Here is an 18,245-nt window from a genome sequence, read left to right as displayed (position 1 = left end):
TTGTAGGAAATTAGACTGAATTTCTTTAGATTAGATTGAACCTATGTCCTTGATGTTAGCACAAGTGTTTCATAAAATAATTGAAATAACTCTCATCTCAGATATCTGTAGGAAAGTCAGAACATAATGACCATCATGTGTACAGAAGAATTGAGTGATGTCAACCATACTTTTTTAGATACATACAACCAAATGTTTAACATGACTTGTATATGAATGAACCTATATAGTGATAAGATAGAAAAGCTAAAATGCTTGTTTAACCTTTACTTTTCGGAATTTCTGCCATCAATTGCCCTATGTTATGTTGCTTCTTAATTTCCAATAAATATTATCTGATAGGTACTATCAGTTAGGTATTATCTGATACACAACTCATGAGTAAGTATTAGTAACCATTCTAACAAAACTAAGTTGTTCAGGAGGGAAGGGAAGGCTCTGAAGTTATATTATAAACACAAGAATTCCAAAATCTTTGACCACATTGGTTGAAAGTCCTTGTCAAAAAAGGCTTAATTAAAATGTTGACAATACACATCAGTAGTCCATTGCTGCAATTTGACATAGACCTTAGCTTGCAGTATCTTATAGTGATTCTTTTTATTTACTTCAATCTTAATATCTTGATTAATTTCAAATACTTGGACTTTAACCTGGAACAATGTATGCATCTTTATTGCACAGTCATTGTACAGGTCATATTCTTCCTATATAATAATAATATGACAAGGCTAGAGGGGTGCAGTATAGGTGGGAATAACTTTAGAAATTCTCGGGTTATGATCACTTGTTCAGTAAACCATTCAAAGTTATAATGACATTATAGGAGGGAGACCAGTCCTTCAAGTTTTAGCCATTACAAGATCATGTGATCACTATTTGCAACTTTCCCTGCACACTTCCCACAAAGTCAATGACAAAGTTGTCAAAGTTGTCAGGAGGGTGCAAGTCATTCCTATTCTTGTCACTTTTTCTCCCAAGGAGCACTCAGGTGGCCTGTAGATGTCATACCCTCTAGTACAGGGGTGTTAAGGGCTGGATCAGCATTGTGGTTGTCCTTAGGGGCTGGGGAGGTGAGGAAGGGCGTAGCCAGGGTGGTTGCGGCCGACTGGGTGTGGCCCGGGGATGTAGCCAGCTTGATGTCACTCACGTGAGTGGTGCCTGTCGTGGCTAGGTGGGGCTGGAGCGGGAATCCAGGGGTCTCCGGTGGGTGGGGCAGGAGGCAGGAGGCTCATCCCACAGGATAAAATGAGGTGAGGTGAGGCAGGGGATGGAGCAGCTACAGCTGGCAACCGTTGGCCACAGCACACTTGCCACCCTTTGTGTGTGGGGTGGGGAATGGTTTCCTGCTATAGCTGCAGCCTACTGGCCCCTCAGCTGACCCAGGCTGCGGCTCTGGAACCCACTGCCACCACTGGGCTGGCTGTCCAAGCAGCAGACGGAAGCAGGGGAAGGAATGAGATGCGGACCACTGGATTTGCTTACTAGGTCCCACTTTTTGTTTTGGCTTGCAGTTGGAGAGCAGGTCACTGCTGATCATCTCGGCTGCCTCACAGGTCTTGCCCTTGGCTTGAGCATGGAGTATGTTCCCCTTGTGCACACGATGCACCTCGGCCCCACTGCGGACTGCCGCAGAAACCCACAATGGTGCTGAGGTGTGTTGAATGCATGAGAGTGGCGCTTCGCCAGCAGGCATAGCATAAATGAGAGGGGAAAGATGCAGTGCTTCCCCACCTGCTACCAGACCCAACACATGGCGTACAGCCAGGCTTCCCCGAAGCGTGGCAGATGGCGAGGTAGGAAGCACCGCCTGTCCCAAGACTGGAGGAAGAGGACCTTTCCACAGAAAGTGGGCCTTTGAGCCCCAGGCACTGGTTTGGGCACCGCCATGCTGACTCGCCCCGCTGCTTACCGGGTGCCCTGGAGAGCGAGGGATGCAGGGCCTGGAGCTCCCATTGGCAGCTGTTTTCACCTCAGCCTCACCCTCCCAGGCTTTTTGCGGTGGTGCTTGAAACAGCCGAGCTGCACCTTCTGGGAATGCCAGCCAAGTGGGGAATTTGCCTGCAACCCTCAACTCAGAATGGAGATGCAGCAGGGAGGCTGTAAGACAGAAAGCTGCCTTCAGTGGGGCTGCTTCAGTCCAGGGAAGGGGCTGCACCCTCAGGGTCTCCGTCTGAAGGAGCTGTGTTGGCTGGGCAGCGTCCCGAAAGTGCTCTGGATCTGCTGCTTTGCAGGGCAGGGCTCTGCTCTCCCCACCGAGCAGCCCCTATGAAGGGGGTGTTTCATCGGGATCTCTACCCCTGACAGCTCCTGGGTGACAACTACACTGCCACTTGGCAGACCTGCCCTGCCCAAAGGAGAGGCACACGATCCCCGCTGAGCCTGGGTAGCCAAGGCACCAATGTGGATCTGGCTTTCCCCACTCGTGGTGGCCACCTTTGCCTGTTGGCTACTTTGCCTCCTTTGGGCTGGGTGGGCCTATTACTCTGGGCGGTGATGGCAGCGGCCTAATGGACCTGCTCGAACTGCTGGCAGCCTTGGTGGTGGCAGCAGTCCACAACAGTGCCGAGGTGTGTTGGGTGCATGAGGGGAATGGGCTCTACACACGGGCCAAAGACAAAACCTGCAAGGGGGGCGGGGCAAGGAGATAACTAGCAGTGACCTGCTCTCTAACCGCAAGCAAAAACAGAGAGGATGGTGTCTGGCAGCAACCGCCCACCCTCTTATCTCAACCTGCTGTGCTAGTAGTCGATGGCAGAGACGCAAGAGAGAGGTAGATGGTATGGGCTAGGCTGAAGTGATATGGGCCAATCCCTTACAGTTTCCAGGATGGCTGTGCAGGCCAGATCCAACCACTTTGTGGGGCGGATGCGGCCTGCGGGCCTTGAGTTTGACACCCCTGCTGTAGTGTCTGCCTACCCTATACTCTAGTTCCAGTTACTGTCATAACCTAAGGATTATCTGTACAAGAAGTGGAGGCCATCAAAATTGGATGAAATAGGTTTGAACATTTGATTTAGAAGATTTGCTTTTTTCACTTTTGGTTTTCAGACTGCTAAAATTTGTATATGATATAGTGTAAGTCTGTCACAATATCTAATTTCTATTCCCTTGAGTGCAGGAGTATCTTTTAATTTAACACAGGGGTGTCAAACTCATAGCCCTCTGGCCAGATTTTCCCGTGATGTGGTTGAATCTGGCCCGTGGAGCTGACTTGGAAACTGCAAAGGACTGGCCCGCAATTCCTTGGCCCAGCCCAGGCTGATTTACAACCCAGCTGCAGCCATCCAGGCTTGAACACAGTCAGCCTTAGATCTGACTTGAGAGGCCTATACAGGAGGTGGTGAGCACGCATGGGCCCTGGCGTCCGTCTTATCCCACACGCTGACTGCATTCTGAGTGCTCCCCTTTAATCCAGGATGTGCGTGCTCGCCATCTCTTGTGTACATGCCCAGGGGGTTGGGCCGAGGCAGTGGGGTTGTCTCTTGCTGGTTCCAGAGTGGCTGCGCGGGTCGGATCTAAGGCTGACCGTGTTTAGGCCTGGATGGCCGCCACAACTTGTAGATCACTGCACCTGCACCAGAGCTTCCATGTCCCACTTGCCAGCCGGGCCTCACAGCCCCCTTTCACTGGGACTGCCCCACCCCTGCGTGGGAAAGTCATGGTTGGTGGCAGCGCTGCCAATTTCTCTCCCTGAGAGAAATTGCCCTCCCTCCCTGAGAGCAGAGGAAGATTGGGACACTATGAAAAGAATTTGCAAGCCGAAGAGATTTTGGGGCAGCGAAATTGCCTTGCTTGAAGCCTCCCATCGGCTTGTAAATGCTCTTCGTGCCGAGACTGGGATGGTGTGAAAGGCATTTTCAAGTTGGTGGAAGACTTCAAGCAAGACGATTTCACTGTCCCAAAATCTCTTCGTCTTGCGAACTCTCTTCAGCTGTATCTGGTACAAGCCTCAGTTCTCAGAGAACAGAGGCCTAAACTGCTATAGTGTGAGATCAGTAGCGCAAAATCTTGTGTCATCTTGCATTACAATACTGCACAAACTGCAGGGCATTGGTACTTGTGCACAGTTGAGAAGGGTGCCTGGGGGGTCGAACAGTACTGCCTGAACTACAACGGGGAGGGGGGATTGAAAATGGGAAGCCTCCACAGGCAATGGGCAGGCAGCAGTGGGCAGGGGCTTCCCATTTTGACCTCGCCCCATTCCCTCTGCACCTGGACTACAGCCTAAAACCGAATGGGCAGTTTAGCTGCTTCCCCCATCGTGCCCTAGCACCATTTGACACCCTCCCGGCACTCTCCCCAGCTGTGTGCAAGCACCGATGCTCAGCTGCTCTCCCCAGGCTTTGGCGCTCACCCTGGATCACCCTTCCCAGCCTTGTCTGGCCCATCACAGGTGCCCCTTGACATGAGTGACATTGAGCGGGCCAGGTTGAGTTGGCCATGCCCACCCAGTCATGTGACCACACAATCACGCCCACCTGGCCCTTTGAGGGAAACCATAATGCTGATCTGGCCCTCAATGAAATTGATTTTGACACCCCTGATTTAACAGTAAACCTTCATTCAATAATAAACTTTCCCGGCTATCCAGAGCTCACTGGGGGATAAAAAGATAGATAATCAAAAGGCTGCTGTTAACAAATTTCACTAACAGATCAAAGCCTACTTATATAATCAGTTAGTACATGCTATGGGCTTGATAGATAAATTTTATGCCTTCTAAAACGATTCTCTTTTTTAAAATATGGAGACTTGTTTATTGAGTGAACTAGAAAAATCATTACATTAAAAATAATCTGATCATTCAGTTCTTCAAACATGATGCTAATAGTAATGCTGTGTTAAATTCTGTAATGCAATCTAAGAAACGTGAATCATTAACTTTTAATACATCAGTCATGTTTTAAGATAAAGGCATTTTCCCATCTAGATGGGTGTCTGTTTACCTTGATTCTCTCCAAATGCTCTTTCCTGACTTGATTCATACTAAATAATATAGATGGCAAATTGAATGAATTAATTGCAGAAGCAAGAAAGATTTCTAAAAATCTGCAGAAAATCTATATTCCTACCCATAAGGTATCATTCTTAATATCATTTTTAATATCAAGAAGGTCTATCTCTCTAGGAATAGTACTCCAGTAGCTTATCTGCTGTGAGAACTAACCTTTAAGTTGGAAGATTTCTGATGGAGTGGCTGAATAACCTGTGTAACATTGAGAAAAGCCCAAAGGTGACAGCAATAAATGATAATGCAAGTGGATGTGGTCATAGTTATTTTTGATTTGGGAAAGGAATGTTCATTTTTAAACAATTAACAAGGTTATTGCCTTCGACAATTTGAATTGGAACTTTCTTGTATTGCAATTAGAGGCCATGGAATTTGGCGATAAATTTCTAAAAATGATTAGGAAAGTATACTCATCCCAAATAGCAAGAATTACAATTAATGGGGACATGACAGAAAAATTGGATATACAAAAAGGTGTACGGCAAGGGTGTCCATTATCCCCTTTATTGTTCATAATATCATTGGAAGTCCTATTAAACAAAATATGGAAGGAAGAAGAAATAAAGGGCTTGAGGATACGGAAAGAGGAATATAAATTGCAAGCCTTCACTGACGACGTTGTGTTCATACTGGAACACCTGGAAATAACAGACTAAGCTATTAATGAAGATAGAAGAATATGGTAGAGTGGTGGGGCTTAAAATTAATAGGCAAAAAACTAAAGTCTTAACAAAAAACTTGACAAAGATACAGGAGGCACAATTAGAGGAAGAATTAGGAATATAAATTGTAAAGAAAGTAAAATACCTAGGAATCTGGCTTACCGCAAAAGCAACAACGATTAGAGAAAATAATTATATTAAATTGATGAAACAAATTAAAAATGATCTGGAAACATGGAATAAATTGCAACTATCATTTTTAGGTAAAATAGCGTCAGCAAAAATGAATATACTACCTAGATTGCTTTACCTCTTTCAAGTGATACCGATCGGCCCAGGAAAGAACTTTTTTAAGGAGCTCAATAAAATAATAGCGAAATATATTTGGCAAGGAAGGAAGGCCAGAATAAAAATGAAATGCTTACAGGATACCCGCGAAAAGGGAGGCCTTGGTTTACCGGACTGGGAGCTATACTATAAGGCAGCATCGCTTAATTGGATAAGAGAATGGATAGAATTAAAAAATAAGATAATGCTATATCTGGAGGGATTTGATTTGAACTGAGGCTGGCACGCTTTTTTGTGGGAGGGCGCCGACAACAAAGAAACTTCCAACAGCATATTATTAGAGGCTCATTGTATAAAACCTAGCAAGAAATTAGAAAGCAACATTATACTAAAATCCCGAGATGGTTATCGACCATGGAAGCATCGATCTACCCAAATGTAATGGACAGAGAAAAAATGAGGAGCTATCAAGAATTACTGAGTGAAGAAGGGAATTTATATACGAGGCAGGAACTCGAAAATCGGGGTATAGACATTGACTGGTGGCCGTATCTCCAAATAGAATCTAGATACAAAGCAGATCGGGCAAAATTCAGATTTCAAAATGAACCAAATGAATTAGACAAGATATTAAAAAGTACGGATGAGAAACTGATAACCAAAATTTACAATTACCTGATAAAATACAAATTAGAGGAGGAGACTGTGAAAGAGAATATGATAACTTGGGCAAGAAACATTGGCTATACTATTGAATTGGATAAGTGGGATAAATTATGGAAAGAAAATTATAAGATGACAATGTCTATACCTTACAAAGAAAACCTTTATAAGATGTTCTACAGATGGCACCTACCACCGGCACGTTTAGCTAAAATGTTCCCAAATGTGTCACCAATGTGTTGGAAATGCAAGTCACAGAAGGGGTCATGCTACCATCTCTGGTGGTCATGCAGAAAGGCGCAACACTACTGGCAAGAAATCAAGAAAATGATTGAAGAAATAACGAAACAGAAAGTTGAAATGAGACCGGAATTTTTTCTACTTGGAATAATTACCCCACAATTTACTAAGGAAATAAAATATCTCACTATACATATCATAACAGCGGCATGCATACTGTATGCTCAAAATTGTAAATCTGAACAACTGCCAACAGAAGACAAACTAGTTGCCAAAATAACAGAATGTGCAGAATTGGACAGACTTACAAAGCAATTACAAGAGAAAGATGATTCTGAATACTATTTAGTTTGGCAGAGATGGTATTCCTGGTTAGAGGGAAAGATAAATATAGGAAAATAATGTAGCCTGAATGTCTAAGCAGGAGCCACAGGTAGCTAAGCAAGAGATAGATTACAATTGATTTGTGTATAGTTGTAAATAAATGAATACGTAAAATAGATATGTATAGAGAAAAACAGGTGGAACAGGAAAATAACCCACCGATGCAACAAATTTATGTTCTTTTTGATGTTGGTTTGTTTTTCATATTGTTTTATTGAATTTAGGTTTGTTTGTATCTTACTGTTGTTTTTCTTTTTTAAACAATAAAAACTTTTTTTAAAAAAAAACCAAGGTTATTTTAATATTTATGGTGTAAAACCAAATGCTTTTCAGTAATTATGTTCTAAAGGAGCACCAGGTCCTTTAGAACAGGGGTCACCAATCTTTCGGACCTTAGGGATCACTAAATTCATAATTTTAAATCCTGCGGACCACTAACATGATCTGCCTAATGATCGGCTGGATAGGTGGGGTGGCTAGGTGGTCATGTGACTGGGTGGGTGTGGTCAACTCAATGTCACTCACGTTAAGGGGCACCTTGCCGGCCACTACTCACCCTCCCCTCCCAGCCCCTCCTCACTTGCTCACCCAGGCTCCTTAGTGCCCCAACAGGAAGCAGTTGTTGAAGCTAAGCAGCCACTATGAGAAAGAGTTCGCGAAACAGCTGGCTCAGTTCAAATTGGATCTGGCCGAGAAGGAGGCTCAGCAGAAGCACCTCACTGAGGACTAGGAGCATAGGCTTTCCAAGCAGAAAGAAGACCTGTGGGAGTGCAAGGCCAGGTACCGGCACCTGGAGGCTCAGCAGGCTGAGATGGTCAGCCAGTTCCAGACCATGATGCAGTCCCACTGGAATGAGGCCCTCCAGGTCTTTGTCATCAGCGGTGCTTCCCTTCAGCCTTTGCCCAAAGGCTCCCACCAGGAGGCTGAAACAGACCCCGAGTCAGAATTTCTGCCCCCCTCCAAGCCACACAAAAAGTCCCCGAAGGGGGAGACTCTGCAGCAACACAAATGTTCATTGCACTATCCGGCCCAGGGGCCGTATTTTGAGGACCCCAATTTAGTGCAATATAAAAAATGCAAATGATTTTTCTGCGGACCAACAAAATTTTCTCACGGACCACCAGTGGTCCACGGACCACCAATTGGTGACCGCTGCTTTAGAACATCCATTTTTTCCCAGAACAAAGAGTCTTGGAGGCTGGAAAATATTCTCCCCTCCCCTGCATGGGCAAGTTCACATAATGGAAATTGGATTCAGTCCCTTGAATCTCAAATACAATATGGTGCTTTGTTAGTCTAGTATAGGGGTCTGCAACCTTAAACACTCAAAAGAGCCATTTGGACCCGTTTCCCACAGAATATAAAATATCGTGAGCCACAAAACCTGGGTGGGTGTAGCCAACTCAAAGTCACTCCCACCCAGTCACATGACAACCCCCCCCCCAGCCATGCCTACCCAGGTTTTGTGGCTGCCGTGTTTTCTGTGGGAAAGGGGTTCCCCCCCTCCAGCTCTATCATTTCTCTCTCCCCCTTCTCTCTCTCATTTGTTCATCTCTCTTTTTCCTCTCTCTCATTCTCTCCCTCCATCATTTTCTCATTTCTTTTTTCTCTTTTCTCTCATTTCTCTCTCTCCCCCTCTCTCCCTCCCTCATTTCTGTTTCTCCCTCTCTCTCTCCCTCTCTCTCTTTCTTTCTCTCCCTCTCCTTCTCTCCCTCATTTATTTTGCTCTTTTTCTCTTTTTCTCTCTCTCCATCATTTTCTTATTTCTCTTTCTCTCCCCTTTTCTCTCTCTCATTTCTCTCTCCCTCAATTCTTTTCTCTCTTTTTCCTCTCTCTTCCCTTTCCTTCCTTCCTTCCTTTCTCTCTTTCTCTCTTTCTTTCTCTCCCTCCCCTTCTCTCTCTCATTTGTTTCCCTCTCTTTTCCCTCTCTCTCATTCTCTCCCTCCAGCTGTCTCTCTCATTTCTCTCTCCCCTTCTCTCTCTCATTTGTTTCTTTTTTCCCCTCTCTCATTTTCTCCCTCCATCATTTTCTCATTTCTCTCTCTTTCCCTCCTTCTCCCCCCTTTGCTCTCTCGTTTCTCTTTCCCTCTCATTTCTTTTCTCTTTTTCCTCTCCCTCCCTCCCTTCCTTTCTCTCTCATTTGTGTCCTCTCTTTTTTCTCTCTCATTCTCTCCCTCTAGCTCTCTCATTTCTCTCTCCCTCCCTCTTTTCCCTCTTTTCCCTCTCTCATTCTCTCCCTCCGTCATTTTCTCATTTCTCTTTCTCTTTTTCTTCCTTTTTCTCTCCCATTTCTCTCTCTCCCTCATTTCTGTTTCTCTCTCCCCCTTTCTTTTTCTTTCTCTCCCTCCCTCCACCTTCTCTTTTCTCATTTGTTTCCCTCTCTTTTCCCTCTCTCTCATTCTCTCCCTCCAGTTCTCTCTCCCTCTCTCCCCTTTTCTCCCTCAATTATTTCTCTCTTTTTCCTCTTTCTCTCCGTCCATCATTTTCTCATTTCTCTCTCTTTCTTTCTCTTTCTTCCCTTTTCTCTCTCATTTCTCTCTCTCTCTCTCCCTCTCATTTCTTTTCTCTCTTTTTCCTCTCATTTCTTTCCTCTCTTTTTCCTTTCCCTCCCTCCCTCCCTTTCCTTCTTTCCTTCTTTCTTTCTTTCTTTCTTTCTTTCTTCTTTCTTTCTGTCTGTCTGTCTTTCTTTTTCTTTCTCCCCTTCTCTCTTTCATTTTTCCCCTTTCTTTTACTTCTCTCATTCTCTCCCTCCAGCTCTCTCATTTCTCTCTTCCTCTCCCTCTCCCTCTCATTTGTTTCTCTTTTTCCTCTCTCTCATTCTCTCCCTCCATCATTTTCTCATTTCTCTCTTTCTTTTTCTCATCTTTTCTCTCTCATCTCTCTCTCCCCCCCTCTCTCTCCCTCTGGGATATTCTCTGCAAGTGAGTGGAGGGGTGCTGCCGGCAGCATTGATTGAAAAATGTCCTCCAGGTGGCTTTAAATCTTGCATGGGAGACTTTCGCCATCCAGAGAATGCTTTTTAATCAATGCTGGCAGCACTCAGCTGGTGGAGTAAAGAAGCTCAGGGCAGCGAGAAAAGGGGGCTGGCCCCACCAGATCTCGCACGCCCAACCCAGGGATCAGGCTCGGAGAAAACTGGAGCGCTCTTGCCAAAGATGCTCACCCGTCAGCCAGTCAGTCCACCTGCTCTGCACGCCTTCACTGTGCTTTGGCCAAGCCTGGCCGCTCGCTTCAGGAGGGTATGCCCACTTGTGCGTGCCCTCCTGGCTCCGCAACAGCTGGCCAGGGGGTCGCTTGAGAAGGAGGAGGGTCGTCTTCGGGGAAGCCCCCACCGTGGCTCATGCTCTCTCCTCAGTTGCGGGCCTGTCCCCTTTTCCATCATACCCTCCTCCCAGATCCCATTCCCACCCCTCCAGCCCTTGTGTTAGCGACGTTGGCGTCGGCCACGGCTGGATTGGGTCAGTGTCTCAGGGCAGAGAGCAGGTTGGATGGCCAAGTCAGCAGGGAGCCACAGGAGAGGGGTCAAAGAGCCACTTGTGGCTCCAGAGCCATGGGTTGCTGAAACCCAGTCTAGTAGAAGAAAATGAACATATTTGTTAGTAAAAATCCAGCAATTCAGCAATAAGTCTTCATTGTTTTAATGATAGAACTTCTACTGTGTCATTCTCATTCTTAAAGTACACAATTATGAAACAAGATTAGGTGAAAGGCTTTTACCCAGGTATAGTATTCACACAATATAGCTTTTATGGAATTTTGCTATTTGATTGTACAGAAAGAATACATTCATATGAATGTGTAGATTAAATACATCTCTTAAAATATATATCTATATATATTTTGTAGGCTGATATTCAGAATGGCTTGAAAAATTGTGAAGTTTGCCATAGAAGGGCATTTCATGGTTGGAATGAATTTGATATTACTGAAGATGAACCACTATGGAAAAAATATATTTCTCAGGTAAGAATCTTTTCCAAGAACACTTTTATTATTTTAAGTACTGTATTTTTCGGAGTATAAGATGCACTTTCCCCCCCAAAAAGAGGGTGAAAATCTGGGTGGGTCTTATACTCTGAATGTAGCCCCGTCCAGCCTCGCAAACTGAGATTTCAGAGGCTGAAAGAAGCCTCTGAAAGAAGCTTCAGAAAAAAAGCCTCTGAAAGGCTTTTATATAAATAATATGGCAAGCAACAAAAGAAGAATCAGTAAAGGTTCTAACCGAACTATGTTAACAAATCTGGAGAATAACACAATAACCAACAGATTGGAAGAGGTTAATCTACATACCAATACCAAAGAAAGGAGATTGAACAGAGTACAGATAGTCCTTCGGAATAAAAGCCTCTGAAAGAAGGTTCAGAAAAAAAGCCTTTTTTTCCCGGAAGCTCTGTTTCGGAGGCTTTCAGAGGCAGAAAAAAAAGTTTTTTCTGAAATGTAGTTTCAGAAGTTTCAGAGGCAGAAAAAAAAGCAAGGCACAGAGCTCACAACCAAGAACCTGTTGCTAAAATTCACCTCTGGAAATAGCTGATTGGGGGTATTCCGGGAGGCTAATCCACTCACCAATCAGCTTTTTTCTTATTTTCCTCCCCAAAAACTAAGGTGCGTCTAATACTCCGGTATGTCTTATATTCATGCAAGCTAAGAAATGATGGGATCAAAATCAGCTAATGATGTGATAATATGATGGTGGTAAATTGAGAAATGTATTCCAGCTGATTTAATCTTCCAAGATAGTTTCCACCCACTACTCAGTTTAGGATTGGACTCTTTGATTTTTTCTTATCCTCTTTTTTCAAAGCTTATTTAAATAAATATTTACACAATATTTGTGATGATTATATTTCTAAATAAAATTCTGATTAATAACAAAAGTACATACAAGTTGTCCTCAACTTATGAGTACAATTGAGCCCAAATTTTTTGTTACTAGGAGAGACATTTGTTAAGTGAATGTTGCCCCATTTTACTCCCTTTCTTGCCACAGTTTTTGAATGAATCACTGCAGTTGTAAAGTTAGTAACATGATTATTTAGTGAATTGACTTACTTGTTACAAGTCACAAAAGATGATCACATGACCCCGGAACACTGCAACTGTCATAAATATGAATTTTTTGTCACACTCATGCCATGAATTTTGATTATGTAGCCATGGGGATGCTGTAATGGTCTTAAGTGTGAAAAACTGTCATAAGTCACCATTTCACTTTGAGCGGTCACTAAACGAACTCTTGTAAGTTAAGGACTACCGGTATAAAACTTTTCTTAAAATATTTTATTTAGAGATGTATTAATTACATTTGATTAATAAAACATATTAAAATCCAGCACAGTTACATTTTTAATAATATCTCTTAAGGCCTTCTCTTTTGAGGCATTAGGACTTGGGAGTTATTTTCTGGTACATTGTTCCCATAAAGCTACCATCATTGTTGATGTAATAGGAAAAGGAATTTTCTGTATTATTCCAAAATATTTCTGATTCCCCCCCCCCTTTTTCTCTGTAGTTTAAAAATCCTCTGATTATGCTCCTCCTGGCTTCTGCAGTCATCAGTGTTATAATGCATCAATTTGATGATGCCGTCAGTATCACTGTGGTAAGATTGTCATTTTGCATTTAAATGAAGAGTATAGAACCTGTGATAAACTTCCTTTAACATTATCCATCATGGCCAATGGTTATAAATAATGAGAAATGTAGTTCTAGTAACATCTCGAGGGCCACTGTTTCAGGTCCATGCTGAATAAACACAGCCCTTTATATATATGTATTTAGATATTCTCAGCTATTTTTTTAAAAAATTATTTGCTTTAGATCAAATGGAATTCCTTTGCATTGCTTGTCATCCCAAATTGCTTTGTCCATTCCACATCATATGTTTTACTGAAACATGCATTTTAACTAGTTTTAAGAAATAGTGTCTGCTCAGTTTTCTCTGTATTTAAAGACCAGATATATATTAAGAATGTACAATACACCTGGAATTTTAAGGATGCCTTTTTTCTGTAAGTTTTGGATTGTATTCATGGAAAAGTAAAATTTCCAAATCATTGACTATTACTAAATACATTAAAAATACTTGTACACTGTTTTCCAGAGTACTGCTCCTGCAGTCCATAGCTGGGTTTCTTCATCATCAGTTCCTTTTGACTGGGTGATCTTTAAGAATATCTCTCTCTTCGTCCTGTGGCCATGCCCCTTGCTCCCATAATGCACCAGTCTTTTCACTCAGTCACTGAAGACTGGTGTGTTTTTCTCTCTTCGTGATCAACATTGCTTCTTTCTTAGATTTCTGGCGTTAGGTGTTTTTATTTATTTTTGTTAGTTCTTCTTTCGGTGAGAGCCTATAGAGGAGAAAGCTGCAGGGACTAGAAATCGGCGCTGGGGCTCCAGTCCGTTTCTTCCCGGGGTTTCTGACGGCCGTCAGACCGCAGCTGGGGTTTCCGACCCTTTGGGGCGGTCCCCTGGCCTCTATTTCAGCCGCCGGGGTGAGTGCAGGCGTTGCAGATCGCCGTAGGCACCCCCCATACCTTCAATTTGGTCTTCTGTCATCGGCTCTCATAGGGGCGGCTCCGGAGCTTTGCAAGGTTTGCCCTGCAGGCTCTGATGTGTGTGTGCGGCCTTGCCTGCTGAAGCGAGGCCTAATTAGCTCAGCCGGCTTGCCTTTCCCATATTGACAGCGCCTTTGATCGGCAGGAGATTGCGGAGCTTCGCACGCCCCGAGCGGCCAGCGGTGAGAGTGCTGGGCGTCCGACCTTCGGGCAGCGCCCTTGGGGCGTGTAGCTGGGCTAAGGACGATTGTGGTGGCCTCAATTTGTGTCCAGGCTCGCCCTATTTTCGCCGCTGCTGGCCCATGTGTGTCGGAGCGCTGCGGGCGCCATTTTGAGTCCATCTTCATTGCGTCGGCCATTTTGCCTCGTTTCTCCGGCTGGTCGCTCCTCTTACCTTTGTGCTGGATGGTTTTTTTCTCCCTTTTGGGGGGTTTTAGAGCACTCCTAGTCTCTGGACTGCCTCACTGCTATCCCTGTGTGCTGGGATCAGAGGCTGACCTTGCCTGGTTATAAGCCCAGTCTGTTGGGGGCTCCTAGGTTTCTTTCCGCCAAGCCTCCTTGTTGTCTGCTGCCCCCCTCATCATACGAGGCGGCCTGTGACTCTTGTATATAGTTCCCATTGTTGTTTTACAAAAAAAAAAGGGAATTAATTCATATCATTTAAAAAAAAAAGATTCAAAGACTTTTGCATATATAGTGGCTTACCTCCTATTATGGCGGATTCCTATTTGTCTTCTGACTCGGAGCGGGAGCCCAGTCCACCCAGGGCCCCATCCAAGCACAAATCGAAGTCACGAGGACGCTCTGCTGCCGCTTCTACTGAGTCTCACCAGCACAGACTCTCATCAGCGGCAGAGAAAGACGCTCAGCGCCGGCATAGAGTGCTTGAGAGGCAATATGATAGGGCCAGGCAGGCCACCTCTGCTTCTGTCTTCGCATCCAGCCAGCAGCTACCTCCTCATGGTCACTCATCTTTGACCCCTGAAACTGCTCCTGACCTGGATACAGCGCTCGCTCCGGATCGTGACGTCTCCACTTCTCAGGTCCTGCCTGGGCTTCCTCGCGACCTATCCAAAAGGGCCTCTATGTCCTTGCCAGATGTTTCGGCTGTGGGACTTGCTGAACCTCTTGCTCAATCTTCTCGTCGGGCTGAGGCGACGTTTACCCCTACTGCTGCTGGACTTCGGGGTCCAGACGGGCAGATGTTGACTCCCCAGGTGGACCTCCAGGCAGCGTTGTCCAATGCTCTCTCCTCCATTTTGGCTGCCGGTCTTCAACAGTTTGTCCTTCAGCAACCTCTTCCAGCTCCGTCCAATACTTCTCACTCAGCTGCTCCTGGTCATTCCAAATCTCCATCCCGGATGGCTCACATCTCTTCTGAGGACTCTGAGCAGGAGGAGGAGCTTCCTGAGGAATTGGAATTCTCGGAGGATGAAGGCCTGGCTCCGGACACCCCGGCCTTTTCCGGCTTGTTTCGGCCCTCGCTGTTTAAATCACTGCTGCATAAAGCTAGACAGATCACTAATATGGGTGTCCCGTCTGCTGAACCTTCTACTTCCTCAGCACCTCATGAGGCCTTGTTTTCGTCATCCAAGCCGGGGAAAGACTTTATTCCATGCCCACAACTTTTTGCTGATGTTCTACAGTCCCCCTGGTCTCAACCGGGCTCTCTGATGGGTCCTACCAGCCTAGACAAAAAGCTATATTGTGGGGCTCCGGAATTGGACTCTTTATTATCCTTACCTGTGGTTGACCCTCCGATTGCAAGCCTTTCCTCTTCTTCCCTCTTGTCCTTGGACGCTTTGGACGTTCTTAAATCAGAGGACAGAAAGACTGAACTCTCCTTTCGTAAGGAGCATCAATCTCTTGTTTGGACAATTAGGACGGCGACTGCTACGTCGTTCTTTAATAGAGCCACGTTGCTCTGGTTGAGGCAACTTCAAGAGAGACTACCGCCGGAAGATACACGTCTTCACCAAGATATAAATAAAATTGTGGCTGCCACCGAATATTCGGCGGAGGCCTCGTTAAACTCCGTGAAGTTTGCCTTGAGGGCCTTGGCCTCGTCTGTCACATCTCGCAGACTGTTTTGGCTCAGAAATTGGAGAGCTGATGCCAAAGCAAAGTGGAAGTTGGCGGCAGCCCCTTTCAAGGCCCTGAACCTCTTTGGCCCTGCCCTGGATCCTGTCTTGGTCGAAGACAAGGATAAAAGAAAAGTGATGCCCACGTCTTCGTACCGCAGACCGGAAAGGCGCTACGCACCCTATTCTCAACGTCAGCCCTTTCGGGCCTCGTCGGGGTCGGGGGGCCCCTACTCACAGCGCAGTTTTTTTCCTGGGGCCGACCGATCATCGGACAGACAGCGTTTTAGGGACAGGTCCAGAACCAGCAGCTCCAGACGCCCCTTCCGTGGAACCGGCTTCCACCAGTCCCGTTCGAGGCAAATGATTACAGTCTGCAGGATCCCATTGGCGGATGGCTCCAACTTTTCAGCCACCAATGGGAATGCTCAACCAAGGATGCCTGGGTTGTTCAGACAGTATCTCAAGGTCTGGCCATCGAGTTTCTGGGACGCCCTCCGATTCGCTACGTCTGCTGTCCGACCCACCTGTCCCCCGACAAGGCGGCTCTCTTGCGGAAGGAGGTCCTCCACCTACTCCTTATCCGAGCAGTAGAACCTGTACCTCTGGATCAGCGGGGCAAGGGCTTCTATTCAACTCTCTTTTTGGTCCCCAAACATTCCGGGGGTTGGAGAGCCATCTTAAATTTGAAGCAGCTGAATCTGTCGGTCCGCTACCACAGGTTCAAGATGCACTCCCTGGGATCCATCCTCACTGGAGCGCGACGGGGCGACCTCCTCCAGTCTGTCGATCTCAGGGAGGCGTATCTGCACGTTCCGGTCCTCCCGGCCCATCGCCAGTACCTGCGTTTCCAACTTGGGGAGGACCATTATCAATACTGTGCAATGCCCTTCGGCTTGTCATCTGCTCCAAGGGCTTTCACAAAACTGGTGGCGGTGGTGGCGGCTGCTCTCCGGATGTTACCTGTAAGGGTCTTGTGCTATCTGGACGACGTTCTGGTCCTGTCCTCCTCCAGAAGCCAAGCGTCTCAGGACCTGGCCCATGTCATCGGCTCCTTTCAGGAGCACGGGTTTTCGATCAATTTCCCAAAGAGCCATCTGCACCCGACCACTGTTCTCCAACACTTGGGGGCGGTAATCGACTCAGTTCGGGGCCAGGTCTCCCTATCCCCGGACAGGGCGGAAAGCATTCGCAATCTGATTCGGCTCATTCAATCCAAGCGGACTGTTCCTCTACTACATCTATCCCAGTTATTGGGGAAAATGGTCTCATGTTTCTCGATAGTGCCATGGGCGCGCAGACATACGAGGCCGTTGCAGTGGTTCCTGCTGCCCTTTCAACGCACGGGTCGCAGCGACTCTCTCCACAAGGTCTCCCTCCCCTCTCAGATTTCCATGTCCCTCAACTGGTGGACGGGTCCCAACCTTCTTCTCGGAACACAGTTCCTGCTCCCGGATCGGCTGACATTGACCTCGGATGCCAGTCTTCTGGGCTGGGGAGCCCATCAACGATCGGATGGTGCAGGGCCGCTGGTCATCTTCGGAACAAACGTTGAGCATCAACATCTTGGAGTTGAGAGCGATCCGCCTAGCTCTCTGTCACTTTCAGCCCCTGTTGCAGGGCCAGCACGTTCTCGTCCTCACGGACAATTTCTCCGCCAAGGCCCATATAAACAAGGAAGGGGGCACGAGGTCGAGGGACCTGATGCTGGAAGCGGAGAAGCTGTTCTCTTGGGCCGAGAGTCACGTTCTGTCTCTGAAGGCCGATCACATCTCCGGCGTGGACAATGTCAGAGCAGACTGGCTCAGCAGGCAGCTGTTAGATCAGTCAGAATGGCAACTGGATCCCGAGATTTTCCAGGAGGCTGTCACCATCTTCGGCCGGCCTGTGGTGGACCTCTTCGCCAGTCCGGCGAACGCCCAACTTCCCAGGTTTGTGACGCGTTATCCGACTCAGATGGCAGAGGACCACAACGCTCTATGGTGCCGCTGGCCTCCCGGCCTCCTGTACGCCTTTCCTCCACTTCCGTTGATTCCTCAAGTCATTCGAAAGTTGTTGGACGAACGTGCGGAAATTCTGCTGGTGGCTCCCAATTGGCCTCGTCGGCTGTGGTATGCCTTGATAGTACAGGGGTTTAGTGCACCCTGTAATTAACACAGCTGCCTGCAATTTCTGCTGGTTCGAATCTCTCCAAGGCTCAAGGTTGACTCAGCCTTCCATCCTTTCTAAGGTAGGTGAAATGAGGACCCAGTTTGTGGGGGCAATAAGCTGACTTTGTATAAAACATACAAAAGAATGAAGGCTATTGCTTAACGCATTGTAAGCCGCCCTGAGTCTCCGGAGAAGGGCGGCATATAAA

The 18,245-nt window shown here is 46.3% G+C and overlaps 1 protein-coding gene across 12 annotated transcripts in view; it reads left to right on the top strand.

Moving 5' to 3' along the window:
- The window catches only part of ATP2C1 (ATPase secretory pathway Ca2+ transporting 1), a 139,463-nt gene that overhangs the window by 42,591 nt on the left and 78,627 nt on the right, over window positions 1–18,245 (top strand). For all 12 annotated transcript variants that reach the window (XM_060685880.2, XM_060685886.2, XM_087894210.1 and 9 more), the window contains 2 exons: window positions 11,098–11,214; window positions 12,761–12,850. In XM_060685880.2, coding sequence (XP_060541863.1) covers window positions 11,098–11,214; window positions 12,761–12,850 — 207 coding nt within the window. The remainder of the gene's footprint in view (window positions 1–11,097; window positions 11,215–12,760; window positions 12,851–18,245) is intronic.

The sequence above is a fragment of the Pantherophis guttatus genome, chromosome 4, assembly GCF_059756535.1.
Source record: "Pantherophis guttatus breed Tessera chromosome 4, ASM5975653v1, whole genome shotgun sequence".
Lineage (NCBI taxonomy): Eukaryota > Metazoa > Chordata > Lepidosauria > Squamata > Colubridae > Pantherophis > Pantherophis guttatus.
The sequence above is the reverse complement of the archived record's forward strand: the minus strand, read 5'-3'. Positions and strand labels throughout refer to the sequence as shown.